Here is a 21599-nt window from a genome sequence, read left to right on the forward strand (position 1 = left end):
AAAATGCAGTTTTTTAAAATATTCACTGTAGGACACTTAATTTTGATTCTAAAATAGTTCTCTTACCTTTTCAGAAATGTTTCTAGATTCTATTTAAGCCACCAATAAAATGAATATGGTTAATTCCATTAAAGCTCATCCCAATGCTATTTAGTTCTATTTCCTTTTGTCTTTGTCAGATCCAGTCATCGATATTAAGTGTAGACCCAGGGCTAAAGAGATTCTCTTGAATCTAGGAATGATGAAGCTTGCTCAAATATGATGGTGGAAAGGGACAAGTCTAGTCTGGGAAATATCATTAATTCCTAAATAGTTTTGTGAGTTATTTTTAGTTATTTGTGGAATTGACTTCAAAAAGAAAGAGAAAGAAATTGATATGTGTAGTAGGCTGAATAACGACATCTCAAAGATGCCATGGCTTCAACGTTACTTGGTTAAAACTAGCTTTGCTAATGAGGCTAAGTTAGAGATGGAAATAGTGAATTTAACTTGTTTTATCTAATCACCAGTCTTTGTAAGGAGGAAAGCAGGTTGGCAATCATTTGAGAAAGATCTATGAATAAAAGCAGAGTTTGGAGTGATGCTGTTGCAGGATTAGGTCACCAAGCCAAAGGATGCAGATACCCTCTAGAAAGTTGGAAGAGGCGTGGAAATAAATAGTTGCCTAGGGTCCCCAGAAGAAACAGCTGCTGTCTGAATTCTAGTCTAATGTGACTCACTGTAGATTTCTGATTCCCATTTCTGGAACATAATACATCTGTGTTTTAATCCACTAAGTTTATGCTAATTTGTTACTGTAGCAATAGGAAATGGATGTGACCTATTACAGTTGTCTTTTTTTTTTTTTTGGTTAGTCAACAAACATTCCTTGCAATGTGCCAGACCTATACTAAATGGTAGGAACACATAAAGGGAGAAAAAGCAGACACAGACAGATTTCATAAAGCCTAGAGTAGAATGAGTATAGTTAGTATATGAACAAGCCTTGGCGATTGGAGTTAGCAGAAAGATGAAAGGGCTGTTTTAACTATGGGTTTGTTTAAAGGAAATGAGAGGGTTAGAAGCAGAAGGAAACAGAGGTGCTACTCCTTTACTACCTTGGTTTCTTTTTGAACTGATTTTCAGGTGATTTCCTACTTACAAAAGGGTTACAAAGATACCCTATAAACTAAAATACTGAACTTAACCAGAATATATGAGTTTGCCTGCAAATACTCCTCTTCAGTTATTTGATTACATCCATGTTTCTATACTGTGTGTGCTCCCCCTTCTTTAACAGTTTTTCCCCCAGGGTTTCCTTGAACTTTCAAAGGGTCTTAGCTGTTTCTCCCTCTCCTCTCTCTCTTTCTGAGATGAAGTCTTACTATATAGCTTACAAACACCAAGAACTCATTTAAAAAACCTTCTACTATGATTCTTAAATACTATTATTATAGCATACACTGCCATGGCTGGCTAGCTAAGCTCTGCATTATTTATCAAGACTACCACAAAAGTGATGCCCATCTACTTAAGTCTGCAATAGCAATGATACATGATATTGGTATATGTTAAAGATAAGGTAGGTAATTTTGACCACTTGCCTACTGTCAGATTGTTCCTATTATCTACTTGTTAGATTAATAAATATCTTTGGAGTATATACTTTGACACTGTGAAATACATCTCAGGTAGGTTTTGGTACTCTTTGGTGTCTTTACACAGGTAATTTACACTGTGATTATGATGTTCTGTTTGTAAGACTTACCTAGAACTTGATGGCCCAAGCTGGTCTTGAACTTCTGATCCTCCTGCCTGAAATGCCAACTTTATATTTTCTACTTTCTGCATTTATCAATTGGCACCACCTCTTAGCTTTGTGTAGTCTTTCCCCAATATATCAATTAAGTTTCTAAAAATTTATTTATTTATTTATAAGTGTTCTGTCTGCATGTATATTTGCATGCTAGAAGAGGACAAGAGATAGCTTTAGAGATGGTTGTGAGCCACCATGTGGTTGCTGGGAATTGAACTCAGTGTGTCTGGCAGGGCAGCCAGTGTTCTTAACTGCTGAGCTAGTTCACCAGCACAGCGATTTATTTGTTTATTTTTATTTTATGTGCTTCTGGGTTTTTCCTGACTGTGTGAGGGCATTGGGTCCCCTGGAACTGGAGTTACACATAGTTGTGAGCTGCAATGTGCATGCCTGATGTACACAGTCCAGAATAGGGCACCAGTTTGATTCTCTGCAACTGGAGTTACTTATGGTTGTAAACTGTCATGTGGGTGCTGGAAATTGAACTCCAGTCATCTGGAAGCAATGTGTGTAATCTCTGAACTATCTTTCTAGCCCTCATATATGTGTATGTTTGTTGTTGCTTGTTTTTTCAGACAGGGTTTCTTTGTGTAGTCCTGGCTGTCCTGGAACTAGCTCTGTAGACCAGGCTGGCCTTAAACTCACAGAAATTGGCCTGCCTCTGCCTCCAAAGTGCTAGGATTAAAGGTGTGCACCACTACTACCCAGCTTGTATATGTATATATATTTTTTTAGAGATGACTACATGGTATTGGGTAACTGTAGTAACAAATCTGGAATTTTGGTTTCTTTAAAAACACAGAAATATAAGAATATGTTTTTGTTTTACTCTCAGAAGCTGTTGTCTAAGGGCTCAGTAGTTTGCACAAGGCACTACAAAAAGTACTAAGTTAAGACTATGTAGCTAAAGGGGAACACATCCCCAGGGAAACATAACAATTTATTACTTTTAGCTCTAGAGCAGTTTAATAAAACTGAAGTGTTGGAGGAGTGGCAGTAGTGTGGGAGTGGATAGTGTGGGGTTGACGTGTCTCATTGATATTTTTAATTATTTACCTTAGTGACTGGTGGGTTTAGATACAGTAGGGGAAACAAATGGCTACCTTACTTTTCTTTTTGTTTGTTTTAAAAAGATGTATTTATTTTCATTTTGTGCATATTGGTATTTTGCCTATATGACTGTCTGTGTACCATGTGTGCTTGGCGCCCATGGAGGCCAGAGGTGGGTGTTGGATCCTTTGGAAATGAAGTTACAGATGATGATGGGTTTCCTGGTGAGTGCTGGGAATTGAACTTGGATCCTCTGGAGAAGCATCCAGTGCTCTTAATATTAGCCAAGAAATCATAGTAAAATTTAAATGACACAAAATTTCAGTGTTAAACTGTTAAATCCTAGTTCACGAAGCCTGAGCTAGATGTGGTGGTAGGTGGTACATACCTATAATCCCAACACTTAGGAGGCAGAGGCAGGGGGATTTTGAGTTTCAGGGCAACTTGGACTGCATATAAAACCCCCAACAATAATCACAGTAATTTTATAACTATATATAATTTTAATATGAAATCCTTATATTGCATAAGAAACAGAAAAATGTTATATATGAATACAGCAATTACAATAGTTAAATTCTTTAGTAAAATTTTAACAAATACAATTCACCAGTACATCAAACATAGATTTTTGTTGTTTTAGGAATTAAAAAAAAAAGATGGGGAGTATAGCTAGCTTAGTGATAATATACTAGCTAAGCAAGTATGAGGCTATAGGTTTAATATCTCCAGCAATGTAAGAGTAGGAGAAGAAAAGGAAGCTAAAATAATTCTGTACCAGGAAACTTATTAATAAGCCATGATTGTATTCGTAGGTGCTAAGAAAATATTAGATAGAATTCCGTAGCTACTCTTATAATTAAAAGAGCAAAACTAATGTTATGTGTATGGAAATCACTTAATTTAAAACAATTTCTTTAAAACAGAATAATTGTTTAAGCTCTAGGATGATAAAGCAGTTTTCATGAAAATCTCGTATAAGATGAGTGTTAGCATCTTTTTTCAATATTGTTTCTATTTTAGCAAAATCAATTAGGGTAGAAAAATAGAACAGTCCAAATATAAGAACGAGATCTACTTATCATTTCCTGTTGATAATAAGTATCTTCTTGGAGAATTTGAGACTCTGATTCTTCTGATATAGGATGACTAGAGGCATAAACCTATACTGAGTTTTCCAGAGCTTTGACTGTCTCAAGCCAGCAAAGCAAAAAGCAAATCAGAGTCCAACTTGTGATGTTAAAAGCAGATAAAATTTTATAAGAAAACTATTAATACTTGAGAGATGGCTCATAGGGTAAATAAAGGTGTTGCTAAGCCTGATGATCCGATTTTGATGCCCAGGACCCAGGGGATGGAAGGAAAGACCAGACTGCAAAGCGTTGTCCTCTGATCTCCACATGAATGCCGTGGCATTCACCCCCCCCATTCAAACACAAGTAGATATATGTAAAAAATTAAAAAAAACCCTATAGACCAACATTTCCAACAAATATACATGAAAAATGTCTGGTTTAACATTAGAATATTAAACCCTGTGACTTCTGCATGCACTGTGACATATACAAGTATGAAGAAACAAATAAATATAACTAAAATGAAGATTCTGTTATTGCGATTAAAACAAATCAAAACAAATACACTTCTAAGTAAATTCAAAGTAGAATACCTTAACTTACTAAAGTAGGTATCTGCCAGCCGTGGTAGCGCATGCATTAAATCCCAGTACTCCCGAAGCAGAGGGCAGGTGGATCTCTGAATTTGAGGCCAGCCCAGTCTACAGAGTGAGTTCCAGGACAATAAGGGCTACACAGAGAAAAAACTAATGAAAAAAAAAAAAAGAAGCAAAAACACATGTACACATGCACAGGCATACACGCACATGCACACACAAAAACCAAAAGTAGGTATCTATTTAAAAATAAACTTGTGAAGTATTGATGCACAACCTGTAATCTTAATTGCTTGGAAGGCTGAGGTAATAGGAACATGAATTCGAGGCCAACCTGGACAAGAGAGAGAACCCCATCTAAAAGGGGAAAAGACAAAGCACAGTATAGTGGTGTTTGCTTGTAAACTTAGCATGTTAGGGCATGGAGGCAGGAGGCTCAGTTGTTCAATGCCATCCTGCTTACCTGAAACCTCATTTCAAGGGAAAACAAAACAAACAGCACACCTCTTTCTAACAGTGATAAAATGTAAGGGTGATGTCATGTGATGTTGCTAGACACAGTAATAAATACCTTTAATTCCAGTATTCTGATGCCGAGACAGGCAGATCTCTGGGTTCCAGGCCAGCCTGGCTTATGTAATGAGAAACATATCTCAATAAACTAACAAATCAACAGTGTTGATCCATAGACACAAATTATGTAGGGAAACGTGGGTTCATTTGTTTTTGTCAATACCAGTGATCAAACCTCATTTTATCATTTCTTGCTTGGGAAATGCTTAATACCTGAGCTATATCATCTACATTTCCCTTCAACTCTATTCAATTGGGTTATTGATTGTTAATTAAAATTAAAATTAAAATCATAATCTGATATCTTCAATATACCTACTGAGATAGCTTAAAATACCCACTGTACTAACTGCTGCAGACAATGGCTCATATGGAGATATTGACACATATTGACATTTTTATTATTTTTTATTTTTGTTGAGCTACTAGTAGTTCAATTTATATTTATTTTTGTTCTTTTATAGATTATTCATGAGAATACAAACAATAGAATCATTTTCTTTATCTGTCAATGCACAACAGCTATTAGTTGCCAGAAGTTCCTCTGCTATGGGTGGAATTCTGTCTGGCTTAAGTTCTACAGGTGTTGTACATGCTGTCAATTCCTGTGACTACATATGTGCAGCTTCCCTGTTGTATTCTAGAAACACTGTTGTAGTCACCTACCACCTCTTATAATCTTTCTGGCCATCTTCTGCAATGATCCCTGAGCCTTAAGAGGAACAGGGTATGATGTAGATGTTCCATTTAGGGATTAACATTGTGTAGTCTCTTGTCTGCATGTTGATCATTGTGGGCCTCTGTGTTAATCACCATCTGCTGCTAAAAGACGTTCCTCTAATGAGGGTTGAGAGAAGCACTAATTTATGGGTATAATGGTAAGTCTTGAGTTGGTTTCTTACTATGTTCATTTAGTAGGTTACCCTCTAGGGCCAGTGACCTGTCTAGTCATAGGTTCTTGGCTGTGATAACAGTTTGGGCCATTTTTTATGGAAAGTATTTGAGTAATATTTTCAGAAAAGTTATGTGGGATGGATGTTTTCTCTGTTCTCATTTCTAGAAGTATAGGCAGTTTTCCTTTCTTAGCTTAACTGACAGTTTGTCCGACTTCAGAATTTTCGGATCACAGTCCTTTAGAATATTATAAACATTATGCCTATGACTTGTAGCATTATAATGTAGCAGATTTGAGGTTCGGAACCTATTTGAAGGTCTTTCATTAGTTAGTAGCCCAATATTTCTACCTGGAAGCTTAGACCAGTTTTGACAAGTCAGAAATTAAACTGGAAAAAAGTTCCAAGTCTTATTACTTTTTGATTATTCTTGTTCTGATTTTCAGAGATTTCTAAATATGAAAACTTCAGGATTTCTTAGGGAAATATTACAATTATCTATCTTATTCTTTTTTTGTAAATTCATTTTGAGATATGTAAGCACTACTACCAAACTATACCCAAAAGCCCTTTAGACACTGATGTTACTACGTAGGTATGTTCATAGCATAGTTGTGAAATGTAACAATAGTTGCATTACCTCATGGAAGAGTCAAATTAATTGAGGAAAAAATATCAGTAATTCTATAGCTATTGAGAAAAATTTATAGGTATAAGACATATTTGCAAATAGTAAAACACTCAGTTGAGCTATTAGAAATGTGCATGGAAATTTCTGTGGTCTTAACTTGCAACTTGTTCTTCTGTTTTAGGACCGCAAATTAACTAAAGCTGAGCAGCAACGGTTCAAAGAAGAAGCAGAGATGTTGAAAGGCCTCCAGCATCCCAATATAGTTCGATTCTATGATTCATGGGAGTCCACTTTGAAAGGAAAGAAATGTATTGTGTTAGTGACTGAACTAATGACATCAGGAACCTTAAAGACGTAAGTTGACTCTGATAGTACCAGTTGAGATGAAAATCATTTTAATGAGTCATAGAAGTTATTTATAAACTTTGGCTTAAGGGGATGTAGAAGGGTTGGGACCATATAGCTCAGTGAAATAGCACTTACTTAGTATGTACAAGGATTTGGATTCCATCCCTAGTATTACAACTACTTATGAAGTGTGTTAGAATATGTAGTGCTGACAAGTTAATGTTAGGGGTCCTGGGGATCAAGCTCAATTGGTTCAATGTTTGCCTAGCATGCATGAAGCTATGGGTTCAATCCCCAGCGCCACCTAAAAATAGGAATGGTAGCACCTACCTTTATTCTCAGCACTGAGTGCTGGAGTAGAAGTAGGAAGTCTCCACTTCAGGGTACATCATGAATTTGGGGTCAGACTGAGCTACAAGAAATCATGCCTCAAAAACACAAAAAAGAGGGTTATAGAGATGGCTCAGAAATGAAAGAGCACTTGTTGCTCTTGCAGAGGCTACTAGCACTAATGTGATGGTTTATAACCATCAATAACTCTAGTTCCAGGGAATGCAATGCCCTCTTCTGACATTGATGAGCACCTGGCAGTTATTTAGCACATATATTTATGCACTTAAAATCATAACTCTAAAAACACCCCACAAAAGGCAATGTTTTAGAGATGTAGAACTTGAGAACTGAAAATTATTATAGAATATGATTGCATTTTTAAAAGATAATGACTTGCTAAGGGTTTTTTCAAGCTTACACATCTAGTAAGGAATAACTACCATATAATTATACTCTTTTGCTTGTAATCAATTTTTATTGGTACAAATTGACTGTATAATCAGTTGTAAATAACTAAAGGTGAACTGTACAGTTTTTCTGGCATCTTACACTAAAATTTTATGTAGCCAAGTTCTCCAATGGCTGGGTAAGTAATTATTTAGAAGCAGAGAAGGGCTTTCTTTTGAAAATGGTGCTTCCATTCCAAAAAAGTCATTCTAGTATGATTCTTATTTTGAATTAAAAGTACTGGACTCTGTAGAACATCTTTTAGAATAGGTCAAACCATTTCTTTGAGGGACTATGAGGTAGGATGGTAAACTTAAGTGACCTGTAAGTCACTGAAAGATTAGATTGGAATGAGGCTTTTGATAGATTTTTACTTTGCTACATCAGACAATAGAAAATAAATCTGGGGCTAGAGAGATGGCTCAGTAGTAAAGAGCATCTGCTGCTCTTGCAGAGGATCAGAGTTCAAGTTGTGGTGTCCACACTGGGCACCTTACAACTCTATGTAACTCTAGCTCCAGGGGTCTAATGCCTTCTTCTGGCTCCCACAGGCATTTTGCACGTATGTGCAAATTAACAAATACATAAATGAAAATAAAAATTAAATCTTAAAAATTATCCAGGGGTAGCAATCATCGTAAATAAGTAATAAGAACATCTCACTCATAGTGGTATTTGTAGAATAATCTGGGAATATTTGTTTACATATGGACTTTGTTTCTTTGTATAGGTACTTAAAACGATTTAAAGTCATGAAACCAAAGGTCTTAAGAAGCTGGTGCAGGCAAATCTTAAAAGGATTGCAGTTCTTACACACAAGGACGCCTCCTATTATTCACCGGGATCTGAAATGTGACAACATTTTCATCACAGGACCCACTGGATCTGTGAAGATTGGTGATCTGGGACTTGCAACCTTAATGCGCACATCGTTTGCTAAGAGTGTCATTGGTGACTAGTATTTTACAATTTACTTGCTGTGTATTTGATTTGCCGGTTGTATAGGAATGGAACAAAAATGATTAGTCATCTACTGTCTTGAGCAAAATTTTGGCCACTGCCTGATTTTTAAGGATTCATTTATGTCACACACATGCACACACTTACAAGCATGCTAGTTTTGTTGAGATGGAGTCTTGTATATCTTGGAATGTTCTCAGACTCACTAAGTGGTAAAAGATGACCTTGAGTTCCTAATCCTCCCTTCTCTGGCTCCTCAGTCTTTGTATTTTAAGACCCGGCCATCATTCAACTGTTAATTTGCTTTGAAAGATCAATTATGTGAAAACTGACCTATTTCTAATATATCCTATTGTGTGTATTTTGTAGAATGTGTTAAGAACTATTATTTTTTTAAATTTACCTTTAATTTACCTTTATTTTATGTATGGGTGTTTGCCTGCATGTATTTCTGTGACCTGCATGCCATGCACACAAAAGGTCAGAAGATGGTGTTGGAGCCCTTAGAGTTGGAGTTAAAGTCAGTTGTGAACAATCGTGTGGGTGCTAGGAACTGAACTCAGGTCTTCTACAAGAGTGGCAAGTGCTCTTAACCACTGAACTATCTCTTCAGCTCCATCTATTAAGGATTATTGAAAGATTCTGAGGACTTAAGGAAGAAAGTTTACTAAATTTATTTATCCAAGTTTGAACTAAAAGTTATAAATAAAATCAGATTTTAACTGTACCTAGCTATCTTTGTTTTTTGAGACAGGACCAATCTATTATGTATTTCTAGCTGACCTGGAACTTGGTATGAACACTAGGTTGGCCTCAAACTCAGAGATCCTCCTGTCTTTGCCTCATAAGAGCTGGTGTCAAAGACTTACATCATAGTGTCTGGCCTTTTCTTTTCTTGAGACAGGATTTCAATGTAGACCAGGCTGACCTTGAGCATACTATATAGTTGAGAATAATCTTAAAATTCTGACCTTCCTCCTTAAGTACTAGGATTACAAGTATGAGCTACCATGCCTGTCTAAAGTTGGATTTTTAACATTTTCACCTAACACTGAATGTTTTAAATTGTATTTCATTAGTACAGATTGTTAAATTTTCTGGTTTTTTTTTTGAGAAAGGGTCATTCTACATTGCTTAGACTGTCCTGTAACTTACTCTGTAAGCCAGGCTGGCCTCGAACTCAAAAGAGATCCACCTAGCTCTGCTTCCCAAGTGCTGGAGTAAAGGTGTGCATCACTACACCCAGCCTGATTTACAGATTTCCTTTGAGGGGGCAGAAATTGACAGATAGTTTTTATGGGAAAGAAAGACTTGATGAATATATATTTTTCCTTTTAATAAAAATGTGGTTGTGGTATTATTTTACAGGCACTCCTGAATTTATGGCTCCGGAGATGTATGAAGAACACTATGATGAATCTGTAGATGTTTATGCTTTTGGAATGTGTATGTTGGAAATGGCTACTTCGGAGTATCCATATTCTGAGTGCCAGAATGCAGCACAAATATACCGGAAAGTAACCAGTGTAGGTATAATTTTATTCATTTTACTTAACAGATTGCCATATTTTATATTGAGATTGACAAAATTAACTTAGTCAAATTTAATTATGGAACAAAGTGTGTGGCTTAGTGGTAGAATGCTTGACCAATATAAACAAGACTCTAGTGAAAAAAAATAGCCACACCCATTATGGTTTAGTTTTATATAACAATGTTAGTTTAACAATTGCATTTAGTAAAGCTTTAGATTTATAAAGGTTTCTATTTATGTACTTGAACTCTATTGGGTCATATAAAATGTTCTACATTATTTTGTAGAAAACATACAGGTTTATTTATAGTAAAATTTTAGATATTATATCAGTCTTAATTTTGTTTTGTTCTTTTTTTCTGAGACAGGGTCTCACTATGTCACTATGTACCTTTGACTGTCTGAGAACTTACTACATAGACCAGGCTGGACTCAAACTCAGAGATCTGCCTGCCTCTGCCTCACAAGTGCTGGGATTAAAAGTGTGCACCACTATGTCTAGTTTGACTGGTCTTTGTTTTAAAAGGTGGATAATAAAGACTGATTAGAAGAACTTGAAGGCCTATAATACTTCTAAGTGCCCAATTATGAAAAAGCTTTCAATATGTAGTTTTAGAGGTAAAACATTTGAATTCCCTACTATGAATATTTTTTTTATGCTAGAAATTGTAAGGACTGCAATGACAAAAAGTGTTTGCTCCTCTCCAAGAGCTTACATTTCTCAGAGAAGAATAATATAAATTAAGATATAACTAGCAAGATATCGTGGTGCACACTTGTAATCCTAGCACTTGGGAGGCTAAGGAAAGAGGGTTGTAAGTTTGAGGCAAACTTGGGCTACATTATGAAACCTAATCCTGGAACTAAGAAAAAAGACGTATAAAATAAGTGTAGAAGTTAGTTCTCATTCTTTCTCCCTGCCCCATGTTCCCAGAAATAAGACTCAGACTCAAAATATATTTATAAATACTTTGGTCATATTGCTAGGCTCTTCTCTGACTAGAATGATAACCAAAATAACCCAATTATTTTAACCTACATTCTGTAACATGTATCCATCTGTTTACATCTTCCCAGGAAGATCTACCTTATCTGGCTCTATTCCAGAATCCTTTCTCCTCCCACATGTCCCACCTCTCATTTCCTGTCTAAGCCATAGGCCATAGGCTTTTTAATTGACAAGAGATGTATCTATACAATATACAAGATATTCTCTCTATAATTCCCCAATAAAAAGCTCTTTTCTTTCAAATATAAGTTGAATACAATTATAAAAATTATGAAACAATTATGAAAACTATTAGGTAAGATTTACATTCATAATTTCCATTCCATTTATATTTGGCAACTTAGATAAAATATTCTACCATCTATCCCATCTTAGTGAGTTTAGAGTTCTGTTTCTAAATCATTTTCTATCCTAACTTGTACTACCATCTGAAAAAATCTTCTTAGACCTAGAACATCATCTTAAATCCTAGACAACTTAAGGAAGACTATGACTATTTAGTCTTCAATCCCATCAAAAACCTGAGAAGGAATAAATATTACGTGAGTATGCAGGAAGCACAAAGACACAGCTTCTAAAACTTATAGAAATGACAGAGACAGCTGACTGCCTGGACAGTCCTAAATATTCTCTATAACATTGGAGTATCTATCTTTAGCCTTCTGTCCCAGACTATCTGACAGACTTTTTGTGAAGCAGGAATTGTAAAGGACTTGCTTGTTCTGTATTGGCAGAGCTTGGTAGTAGTCTTTCCTGTGCCTATTTGTCTTTTCTGGTCAGATTTGTCTGTAGTCAAAGCATAGGCATTTGCTTTGCCCAGTGGCTAGTTTTCCATAATCAAAGCAATTCTATATGGAGGTTATTGATGATCATCATCATCTTTGAAGTGGAATGGGGGTACTACCTGGAGCAGACCTGTCTCATAGTCAAAAGATCTTTTAACAATGAAAATTTTAAATGCCATATTCTGTGGATCTCTGAGGTTTTTGAAAACCAGCTATCTATAGTACATCTAAATTGCAAATATTGTTTATTCTTAGCTATTTACTATTTAAACAACATTGAGAACATTTTATTATAATTAATAAACTAGTATCTAATATGATCATGAGTTTGACTATTAATTTGTATTTCTTAATGATCCCTAATAATTCACAACTTGTACTTTATATCATCCCTAACAGTTTGTAATAGCTTTCATAAGCACCAGAACTTTATATTGTATCTTTAAAAATATAAGTACAATATCAAATAAGCATTAAAAATATTTACATTATGTGTATCAAATATAACCTTAAATTTGCATCAATATATAGTAACCTATACCAGTGTATCAAAAATAACCTATTTCTGTATCAATATACAAAATTATGTTCCAGTGTAAGAGTATGGCTATAATAGTTTTTTTGTTTAAGAGTAGATTCTATACCTATTTGTCTAATTTCTTAAAATATTTCTATATCCTTCTTTTTTCCTTTTGACCCCCTTTCTCTTACCTAAGTAAGATAGAGAAAAGGGAAGAGAAAAGAGATCCCAAATCTAACCTCTCTTTTTTGTTTCTTCTCTATTGCAGACCATAATTATTTGTATCATCCCTTAAAATGACAACGTATCTATAATTCATAAAATGATCTAAACCACTACAACTTTTTAAATGACTTTTTGTTGCCATGGTGATTTTTTAAAGATTATTTATTTTATGTATGTGAGTACACTGTAGCTGTCAGGTGGTTGTGAGCCTTCATGTGGTTGTTGGGAATTGAACTTTTAGGACCTCTGTGAGCTCTGGCCCAAAGATTTATTATTATATGTAAGTACACTGTAGCTGTTTTCAGACACATCAGAAGAGGGCGACAGATCTCATTATGGGTGGTTGTGAGCCACCATGTGGTTGCTGTGATTTGAACTCAGGACCTTCAGAAGAGCAGTCGGGTGCTCTTACCAGCTGAGCCATCTCACCAGCCCCCCCTTTTAAATATTTATTTATTTTATTTATATGAGTACACTGTATCTGTCTTCAGACACACCAGAAGAGGGCATCAGATCCCATTACAGATGGTTGTGAGCCACCATGTGGTTGCTGGGAATTGAACTCAGGACCTCAGGAAGAGCAGTCAGTGCTCTTAACTGTTGAGCCATCTCTCCAGCCCAACCACTACAATTCATGGGTTGGGACGATGGTCTTCTTATAATAGCTTCTTGCTGAATTGGGAGGAAGGATTCCTTTTGGGGGCCCATGAAAATTAGAAGATGGTTAGTCTTAAGAAAGTTAGCTGCCATCATTTGTTGTTTAGTCTCTCTGTGTTGATTAAGTACAGAAGTCCTGATTGGAACAGTCTAAAAGGCTGGATGAACTAAGGTCATCTGGGGTCAGCAGCCCCCTTGAAGCAGTTTTGAAAGCAAGTCTTTAGAGGTAACAGCATCAGTTAAGGATTATTTCCTCCTCCTTTTTTTTTTTTTTTTTTTTGAGCAGGTGAAAGACAACTGTCTTCCTTTAGAAATTAGTTTGATCTTATAATCAAACTGCAATGCTAATCTCCATTCATGAGATATGAAAAGATGGCATGTAATAAATAGCATGTAATTATAAATCATGAGAATTCTGTAGCAAACAAGATTTATTGATCATGTAAGCTGAAGTTCTGGCTAGAGACATTTTTTTTTTAAAGATTTATTTATTTATTATATATAAGTACACTGTAGCTGTCTTCAGACACTCCAGAAGAGGGAGTCAGATCTCATTACAGATGGTTGTGAGCCACCATGTGGTTGCTGGGATTTGAACTTCGGACCTTCGGAAGAGCAGTCGGGTGCTCTTACCCACTGAGCCATCTCACCAGCCCGGCTAGAGACATTTTAATGTCAGCCAGTTTCAAGGCTCATGTAGGGGGATCAGCAAATCATGTTACCTGTCCTCTTTGGTCTTCTTGATTTCTTTCTTCTTGTCTGTAGCCAAGACCTTTGGGGGGTATTGCTCTATCAAATCTGATTTTTATCAGTTTGAATGGAATCTATACTTTTTCTTTTCCTGTGGAAATGAGCATTTTCTCTCCCCCAACATATTTGTCTCTGGGAGATTTTTTTTTTCCTGGTGCTGGTATTTTATTTCTTTGTGTACATTAGGCCATGAATTCGTATGGAATGGGCTCCAACAGCTCAGGCTCTTTTCCGTTAGTCCTCACAAAGTGTGCTTCTCTGGGTGGCGCAGGCTGGCGCTTCAGCTGTACCCAGGTGCCCTTCTCTTTGGCTTCCTTTTTCTTCTGGTCGTTCTCCTTCACCCGCTTCAGGAAGCTGTCTCTGCTCTTTGAGTGCTTGATGTGCTCAATCCGCACATTGATCCTCTTGGCCAGAATTTTGCCCTTAACCTGCTTGTTGACAATGATGCCCACGGCATGCTGGGTGACATTGTAGACTCTTCCGGTTTTGCCGTGGTAGCACTTATGGGGCATTCCTTTTTGAACAGTGCCCATTCCCTTGATGTCTACAATATCACCCTTCTTGTAGATTCGCATGTATGTGGCCAAAGGAACAACGCCATGTTTCCTAAAAGGCCTAGAGAACATGTACCGGGTGCCTCTCCTCTTTCCCTTTGTGTTCGTCATTTTGGCGAGTTACTGGAAGATGGCTGCGGCGGCCGAAAGCTCTGGGAGATTTTTTTTATCCCTTTTTGTTTATTAAACATCTTTTTCTTACATCTGTTCCTAAATCCATTAAGCCTTTGGTCTCTCTTGAGTTTTCTATTTATCTATTAAAGTTGTTCTGGTTTTGCTATCTGGGTTATCAATGTTTATATCCAGAGGAGGGTGGTTTAATTGTTCTGCGGATGAGTTTCTCTGTTGTTGACCTGAGATGGCTGATTTGAATTTCATATTGGGGCCTCTTTTTAAACAAGAGCTTTCCTTGTTTGTCATTTGTTGATCTACATTCAGTAGTCCATTGCTGGCCTTTGCCATACCTTGTGCATATTTCAGAAGGCTGGAGCCTTCTTTTTGGATTTTCTCTAGAAAAAACAATCTTTGTTTCTAGGAATGCCTTGCCTATAATCTCTTTTTAAATGACTTTGATTGCCACAATTAAAACATTATCAGTTTGGGTTTTCTTAAAGCCTTTAGGGATTCTTTTATCTATTAAAGTTGCATTCTTATAATTTTTAAATTCAGTCTTTCTATTGGCTGTCATCTAAATTCTTCCTGAGGGTAGCCATTGTCTGTTGTGATTTGTTGTATAGTAACCAGATAAGCTATGGTTAGTTTTCTAATAATCTTTGGCTGACTTTTCTAGTTTTCATTACATGGTGGGGCAGTAGGCTTTAACCTTACTTTATCTTTCTAAATTTTGTTTATAATCTTTTCTAACTTTTCTTCTAAAGCCTATAAGTCATGTATTTGATTTTCATATTTTTCCTTTTCTTGCATCTGTACTCTTAGTATTTTCTTCATTTTTAATTATAAAAATTTCTAGTTTTTCTTCTAAGGCCTGTATCTGGTTTTCATATTTTTCTTTTTGTCTTGTATCTGTACTATGTTAGTATTTTGTTCAGTTTCGTCTATAGAACATTGTACCTTTTTCTAATTTTTGTTTCCATATTTTATTTCTTCTTTGTTTTGTATCTAACATTTTAATATCTTTTTAATTGGATTTATTAATTTTAGCAAAGTGTTTAAGCAATGTATTCTTTTTCCTAAAGCCCTGTTTTTCAAAAACACATAGCAATCTAAAATGCTTGTCTTGTGCTGTTCTGGGAAGTTTTGCCTTTGATCTGTTTTTGTTCTTTCTTTCTTTCTTTCTTTCTTTCTTTCTTTCTTTCTTTCTTTCTTTCTTTTATGTTTAAATTCTTTTTTTATTTTCCCTGACACAATATTTTAAGTATTTTTTTAATTTTATATTTTATTTTAATTAGGTATTTTCTTCATTTACATTTCCAATGCTATCCCAAAAGTCCCCATACCCTCCCCCCACTCCCCTACCCACCCACTCCCACTTCTTGGCCTTGGTGTTCCCCTGTACTGAGGCATATAAAGTTTGAAAGACCAAAGGGCCTCTCTTTCCACTGATGGCCAACTAGGCCATCTTCTGATACATATGCAGCTAGAGACACGAGCTCTGGGGGTACTGGTTAGTTCATATTGTTGTTCCACCTATAGGGTTGCAGACCCCTTTAGCTCCTTGGGTACTTTCTCTAGCTCCTCCATTGGGGGCCCTGTGATCCATCCAATAGCTGATTGTGAGCATCCACTTCTGTGTTTGCTAGGCCCCGGCATAGCCTCACAAGAGACAGCTATATCAGGGTCCTTTCAGCAAAATCTTGCTAGTGTATGCAATGGTGTCAGCGTTTGGAGGCTGATTATGGGATGGATCCCTGGGTATGGCAGTCTCTAGATGGTCCATCCTTTTGTCTCAACTCCAAACTTTGTCTCTGTAACTCCTTCCATGGGTGTTTTGTTCCCAATTCTAAGAAGGGGCAAAGTGTCCACACTTTGGTCTTCGTTCTTCTTGAGTTTCATGTGTTTTTGCAAATTGTATCTTGTATCTTGGGTATTCTAAGTTTCTGGGCTAACATCCACTTATCAGTGAGTACATATCATGTGAGTTCTTTTGTGATTGGGTTACCTCACTCAGGATGATGCCCTCCAGGTCCATCCATTTGTCTAGGAATTTCATAAATTCATTCTTTTTAATAGTTGAGTAGTACTCCATTGTGTAAATGTACCACATTTTCTGTATACATTCCTCTGTTGAGGGGCATCTGGGTTCTTTCGAGCTTCTGGCTATTACAAATAAGGCTGCTATGAATATAATGGAGCATGTGTCCTTCTTACTGGTTGGAACATCTTCTGGATATATGCCCAGGAGAGGTATTGCGGGATCCTCCAGTAGTACTATGACCAGTTTTCTGAGGAACCGCCAGACTGATTTCCAGAGTGGTTGTACAAGCTTGCAATCCCACCAACAATGGAGGAATGTGTTCCTCTTTCTCCACATCTTTGCCAGCATCTGCTGTCACCTGAATTTTTGATCTTAGCCATTCTGGCTGGTGTGAGGTGGAATCACAGGATTGTTTTGACTTGCATTTCCCTGATGATTAAGGATGCTGAACATCATTTCATGTGCTTCTCAGCCATTCAGTATTCCTCAGGTGAGAATTCTTTGTTTAGCTCTGAGCCCCAGTTTTTAATGGGGTTATTTGATTTTCTGGAGTTCACCTTCTTGAGTTCTTTATATATATTGGATATTAGTCCCCTATCTGATTTAGGATAGGTAAAGATCCTTTTCCAATCTGTTCGTGTCCTTTTTGTCATATTGACAGTGTCTTTTGCCCTACAGAAGCTTTGTAATTTTATGAAGTCCCATTTGTTGATTCTTGATCTTACAGCACAAGCCATTGCTGTTCTATTCAGGAATTTTTCCTCTGTGCCCATATCTTTGAGGCTTTTCCCCACTTTCTCCTCTATAAGTTTCACTGTCTCTTGTTTTATGTGGAGTTAGATTTGACCTTAGTAAAAGGAGATAGTAATGGATCAATTCCCATTCTTCTACATGATAAACGCCAGTTGTGCCAGCACCATTTGTTGAAAATGCTGTTTTTTTTCCCATTGGATGGTTTTAGCTCCCTTGTCAAAGATCTAGTGACCATAGGTGTATGGGTTAATTTTTGGGTCTTCAATTTTATTCCATTGGTCTGTCGCTATACCAGTACCGTGCAGTTTTTATCACAATTGCTCTGTAGTACAGCTTTAGGTCAGGCATGGTTTATTTTTTAAAGAGACCAGATATCTTGTCCAGCTAGCCTGACACCAGGCTTATTAGAATAAGTATGAGGCTTGCAATAACTTTAAATGACCATTTTTTAAAACTATAAATTTTAAACAATGTTACTTGTTATGAGATCTGTTCTTTGTGTGAGTTTGACTTCTGCTTCCATGCTATTAGCAATTCCACCCCACAGAGAAGAGGTTTGTTTCTGCCTTTTACCTGTAACTTGGAATATACTACCAGATCCCAATTCCTCATCCAGTCTGGAAAGTTGTAGGGTTAAAAGCGTCTGACCAGAAGGAGCACCTTTGGTCAGGACAAGTAAGTTGGCTCTGCCCACCTTAGGAAGACTTTCAATTTTAGAGAACAGTTCTGTTAGATGTTTTTTCCAAGACTTTTGCATGAGAGTCAGCCCCCCAGATGGCCTTGTGGTACCTCAGGAGGTCTGCACCGTTTATCCCAGGCAGTGGCCTGGAATGCTACAGAATCAAAGTAAATGGGAGCTGGTTCCTCCCACTCCACTGCCTCTGTGATTTGCCCTTGGGAGAAGCCCCAAGTTCTGTGTTCTGTATTTAAATTCACTAGGGGCTTCTTTAAAAAGTCGTCTTCTATACTATCTCTTTGCAGGTTCCTGTCCCATGGCTAGTAGCCATTTGTCTTGTGCTGTTTTGGGAAGTTTTGGCTTTGATCTGTGTTTGTTCTTCCTTCCTTCCTTCCTTCCTCTCTCTCTCTCTCTCTCTCTCTCTCTCTTTCTTTCTTTCTTTCTTTCTTTCTTTCTTTCCTTCTTTCTTTTTAAAGAGACCAGAACTGTCCTGCTAGCCTGATACCACCCCCCTCCCCTGACCTCACTACCCTGTTTTTACCCTTTTAAGGTTGTAATCTTGGGTTCTAATTTCTGTAAGTTGAGCACCATTTTGTAGTTAGGGCCCGGTTCTTCCTCCCAGCCCCTGATACTTGCGTATTATTATTGATCTGGTTCTTTGGGCTTCAGGTATGTTTCCATGATCTCTCTGGACCTTCTTCAAGACTCCAACTCCTCCATCCTGCCTGCTGATCTGAATCTCCCTCTCTCCCTCACCTTCCTTTGGTTGGTGGATGGCCCTCCCTATTCTCTATTCTGCCCAGCCATTGGGTGATGAGGCAGAGAATAAATGGTAAGAATTGTTTGTACAAACTTGAGACAGGAGATTCTTGCTATAAGCATCACAATGCCCTGTCTCTATTGAAACAAGATAAGAGGGCAGAGAAATCATCATTTCAATAACACAAGGGTAAACTTTATACATGGTGTACAAAAGCATTATGCCTAAAGATATGACTATAATAAGGGATGCAAGGTAGAATTGGAGTGTTTTCATTGCCTAGGGTGGACTACTTCATGTATTCCATTATTCCCCATTCTCTCCTTCCCTTTTCAGGCCCTCCCTTCTTCTTATCCTCACACACAACACACACACAAACACATACACAAAGACATTAACATCTCAAGCATAGTAGAAATCTTGCATTCTGGCTTATTTTCTATAACATAACAATTTCCAGTTTCATCCATTTTTCTGCAAATGCCATGATTTCATTATTCTTTACAGCTGAATATAATTCTGTTGCATATTTGTACCACACTTTCATTATATAGTTGTTTGTGGGGAAACATTGATACTGGTTCATTTATTAGCTGATGTGGATTATGTGTCAATAAACACAGTAGTAAATAAACTCTGAGGTATGTTGACTGAAGAGACCTTTTTATATATACCCTGAAGTGTTAGGGTATGGTAGGTCTATTTTTAGTTTTCTTGAGGAGCCTGCACACTGATTTCCATAATGAATGCAATACATTTCATTCCTGCTAGTAATCAATAAGGTTTCCACTTTTTCCACATACTTGCCAGCATTTGTTTTCATTTCTTTTGTTTTGCTTAGTTTTAATTAGTTCCTCGAGAATATCATGCAGTGTATTTTAATCATATTCACTTTCCCTCCCCCAACTTCTCTTGAATCTATCCTCCTTTATTTTCTCATCCAATTTTGTGTCTATCCATCAATGCTGTGTCTGCACTGACCACCCTAAGGCCTATTTGTACTGCCCAAATATTCTTGGATGCATTCAATGAAGCATGGTTGACTTATTAGAGGATTAGAGAAAACCAACCCATCCATCCACTAAGAAATTCCAGTAGCTTCTTGTCTAGGGGTGAAACTTTATGTCCAACGCCCCTCTCCATTCCTGAGATTTGATCTGGCTTAGGCTTGCACAGATCTCATGCATGCTGTTACAACCACTGTGAACTTCTATGTGTAACTTCTTTGCTGTGTCCAGAAGACACTGTTTCCTTCTAGTCATCCAATGCCTCTGGCTCTTCTGTCTCCTCTTTCTCAAGGGTCCTTGAGCCTTAAGAGAAGGGACTGTGGTATAGAGGTCCCATTTAGGGCTGAATATTCCACAGTCTCTTATACTCTATACCTGTGGGTCTCTGTGTTGATCTTTATCTACTGCAAACAGGCTTCTCCGATGAGGGTTGAAAGATGCCTTAATCTATGGTTAACTTTAGGAAATTATTGTTTGTTTTATTTTCATCTTGTTTTATTTTTAAATTAACTTACAGAGGAATACATTCCTTTATGGTGTTCTCATGCATACTTTATTTTGGTTGATTTCCCTCACCTCCTCTCCTGCTGTCCCCCCATTTCCAGCTATCTACACTGTACCTTCCTTTCAATATTCCCCCTTCTACTTTCATAGCTCATGTATTTATTATGCATTTGTATTTTTCTCTTCTAAAATTGTATGTTTATTTATAATTTCATACTTATATTCTTTCATAGTGTTATACATATATTAATGTATTTTCATCTTATTCACCAATTATTCTCTCATATACTCTTTTACTGCAGACTAAACCCCTTCCTGAATCCCCTCCTACTTTCGTGTCTTTCTTTTGTACCTCACTGCATTTACCGGGGTTCCTTCTATGACCTCGGATGGAATGTTATTTACTTGAGCAAGGGCAACTTTACAGTGGCTACACCACTGAGGAATATGACTCCCCCATACCCTAGCAACCATTAACTGCCTATAGTTTCTCAGGGAAGGGTGTAGCATCTTGAACCCCTTCTCTGTCCATGTTAAAATGTTGATGTCCCCCAAATCTTTTTTTTTAGGTGACAGTGCAATATGATGGGTTTCATTGAGGCTTTGTTTACATATATACAAGTATACCTCACTCTCATGTTTTCCTTTAACCCTGGCCTTCCCCCATGTCTCCCTGCCCCCTGTAGCCTGTTTCCTTTGTTCCATCAATTAGTCCTTTTCTGTTTTCCTATTACATGTGTTTACTTATTTTGAAACAGGGTCTCATCTCACTGTGTAGCCCTGTCTATCATGGAACTCTCTATGTAGACCAGACTACCCTTAGACTCAAAGAGATAGTTTGTTACTCTCTCCATCTATTTTTTAAAGATATCTTCATATCTCATGATTTTCTTTTGAATTTTGTCACCTATAAACACACACATATAAAAATATACACATACATATATAATCTTAAAACTAGGTTCCACAATAAGCAACCCATGTGGTATTTGTCTTACCAAGCCTGAT

At 37.0% G+C, this 21599-nt stretch overlaps 1 protein-coding gene and 1 pseudogene across 10 annotated transcripts in view; one reads left to right on the top strand and one right to left on the bottom strand.

The window, feature by feature from the left end:
• Wnk3 (WNK lysine deficient protein kinase 3) overlaps positions 1-21599 on the top strand; it is a 151418-nt gene that overhangs the window by 32026 nt on the left and 97793 nt on the right. For all 10 annotated transcript variants that reach the window (XM_006528871.4, XM_006528870.4, XM_006528872.4 and 7 more), the window contains 3 exons: positions 6796-6968; positions 8473-8693; positions 10071-10228. In XM_006528871.4, coding sequence (XP_006528934.1) covers positions 6796-6968; positions 8473-8693; positions 10071-10228 — 552 coding nt within the window. The remainder of the gene's footprint in view (positions 1-6795; positions 6969-8472; positions 8694-10070; positions 10229-21599) is intronic.
• On the bottom strand, positions 14332-14886 carry Rpl21-ps15 (ribosomal protein L21, pseudogene 15; annotated as a pseudogene).

This window comes from Mus musculus, chromosome X, assembly GCF_000001635.26.
Source record: "Mus musculus strain C57BL/6J chromosome X, GRCm38.p6 C57BL/6J".
Lineage (NCBI taxonomy): Eukaryota > Metazoa > Chordata > Mammalia > Rodentia > Muridae > Mus > Mus musculus.